This window comes from Austrofundulus limnaeus, unplaced genomic scaffold, assembly GCF_001266775.1.
Source record: "Austrofundulus limnaeus strain Quisiro unplaced genomic scaffold, Austrofundulus_limnaeus-1.0 Scaffold3017, whole genome shotgun sequence".
NCBI classification, from domain to species: domain Eukaryota; kingdom Metazoa; phylum Chordata; class Actinopteri; order Cyprinodontiformes; family Rivulidae; genus Austrofundulus; species Austrofundulus limnaeus.
In genome coordinates this window covers 3,562-5,177 of record NW_013955419.1, presented here as the reverse complement: position 1 = coordinate 5,177, position 1,616 = coordinate 3,562, and the positions used below count along the sequence as shown (strand labels likewise).

Genomic DNA, 1,616 nt, shown 5'->3' with positions numbered 1-1,616 from the left:
GCCCCTCCCTCAGGTGAACTCAGAGGTTTAACACGTCGTAAAAAAACATGACGAATGTTCTTGTTATGAAAGAAAAAGACGCCTCGCTCCGTCCTGTTTTTACTGGATCAAATAAACCAGAGAGGATCAACGTCCTGCAGGACCCTGTCTTACAGGACTCTGGTCTCCTGCAGGACTCTGGTCTCCTACAGGACTCTGGTCTCCTACAGGACTCTGGTCTCCTACAGGACTCTGGTCTCCTGCAGGACTCTGGTCTCCTGCAGGACTGTGGTCTCCTGCAGGACTCTGGTCTCCTGCAGGACTCTGGACCTCCTGCAGGACTCTGGTCTCCTACAGGACTCTGGATCTCCTACAGGACTCTGGGTCTCCTGCAGGACTCTGGGTCTCCTGCAGGACTCTGGTCTCCTACAGGACTCTGGGTCTCCTGCAGGACTCTGGGTCTCCTGCAGGACTCTGGTCTCCTACAGGACTCTGGATCTCCTACAGGACTCTGGATCTCCTACAGGACTCTGGATCTCCTACAGGACTCTGGGTCTCCTGTAGGACTCTGGTCTCCTGCAGGACTCTGGTCTCCTGCAGGACTCTGATCTCCTACAGGACTCTGGTCTTACAGGACTCTGGTCTCTTACAGGACCCTGGTCTCCTACAGGACGCTGGGTCTCCTGCAGGACTCTGGGTCTCCTGCAGGACTCTGGACCTCCTGCAGGACTCTGGTCTCCTCTGAAGGACTCTGGACCTCCTGAAGGACTCTGGACCTCCTGAAGGACTCTGGACCTCCTGCAGGACTCTGGGTCTCCTGCAGGACTCTGGACCTCCTGCAGGACTCTGGGTCTCCTGCAGGACTCTGGATCTCCTGCAGGACTTCCGGACCTCCTGCAGGACTTCCGGACCTCCTGCAGAACTCTGGACCTCCTGCAGGACTCTGGATCTCCTGCAGGACTCTGGACCTCCTGCAGAACTCTGGACCTCCTCTGCAGGACTCTGGACCTCCTGCAGGACTTCTGGACCTCCTGCANACCTCCTGCAGGACTTCCGGACCTCCTGCAGGACTTCCGGACCTCCTGCAGGACTCTGGACCTCCTGCAGGACTCTGGACCTCCTGCAGGACTTGTCATCAGTCAGGTGACCTAACTGGAACCAAACCAGGTTGAGAGTCTGCAGGACTTTAGGCCTCCTGGTCCACATTCCTTCAGATCCAGGTCTCTGGTCTACCCGGCACGCTTCATCCGAAACCAGTTTTGAGTTCAGGACTCAGTCTGAGAGGATTCACAGAGAGAACTTGGACCTGGATCCTTCTGGGTCTTTGGTCCTGATCCGTTCTGATCCTCAGAGCTGAGGAAGTGAAACTTCAGGTTCTTTACAGGAAGAGAAAAGAAAAGTTTAAATCAAAGTCTTCAGATTTCTCTGCTGGAAGGTTTTTATTTCTCAGGTTGAAGTTTTTATGTTTTACTGAAGTAAAATCTGCAGCAGGAGGTTTCAGAGGAACAGATGAAACTTTATGACTTCTCAGAAGGAGTGGTCTTATCGCCACAGAAACCTAAAAACAGCTGGATTTATCAGCATCAAGACTTTATTTGATTTATTCTAAACAGACAGATTCTCTAATAACCTTAATT

At 52.8% G+C, this 1,616-nt stretch overlaps 1 protein-coding gene across 1 annotated transcript in view; it reads right to left on the bottom strand.

Annotated features, from left to right (window-relative positions):
* The window catches only part of LOC106511632 (protein piccolo-like), a gene marked incomplete at its 3' end in the record, with an annotated part of 3,841 nt that extends 2,263 nt beyond the window's left edge, over positions 1–1,578 (bottom strand). Inside the window, exons 1-2 of the mRNA XM_014000386.1 lie at positions 1,019–1,578; positions 698–987 (exon numbers count right to left, since the gene is read on the bottom strand). Of these exons, the coding sequence (XP_013855840.1) occupies positions 698–987; positions 1,019–1,185 (457 nt within the window). The remainder of the gene's footprint in view (positions 1–697; positions 988–1,018) is intronic.
* Positions 1,579–1,616: the final 38 nt, after the last annotated feature.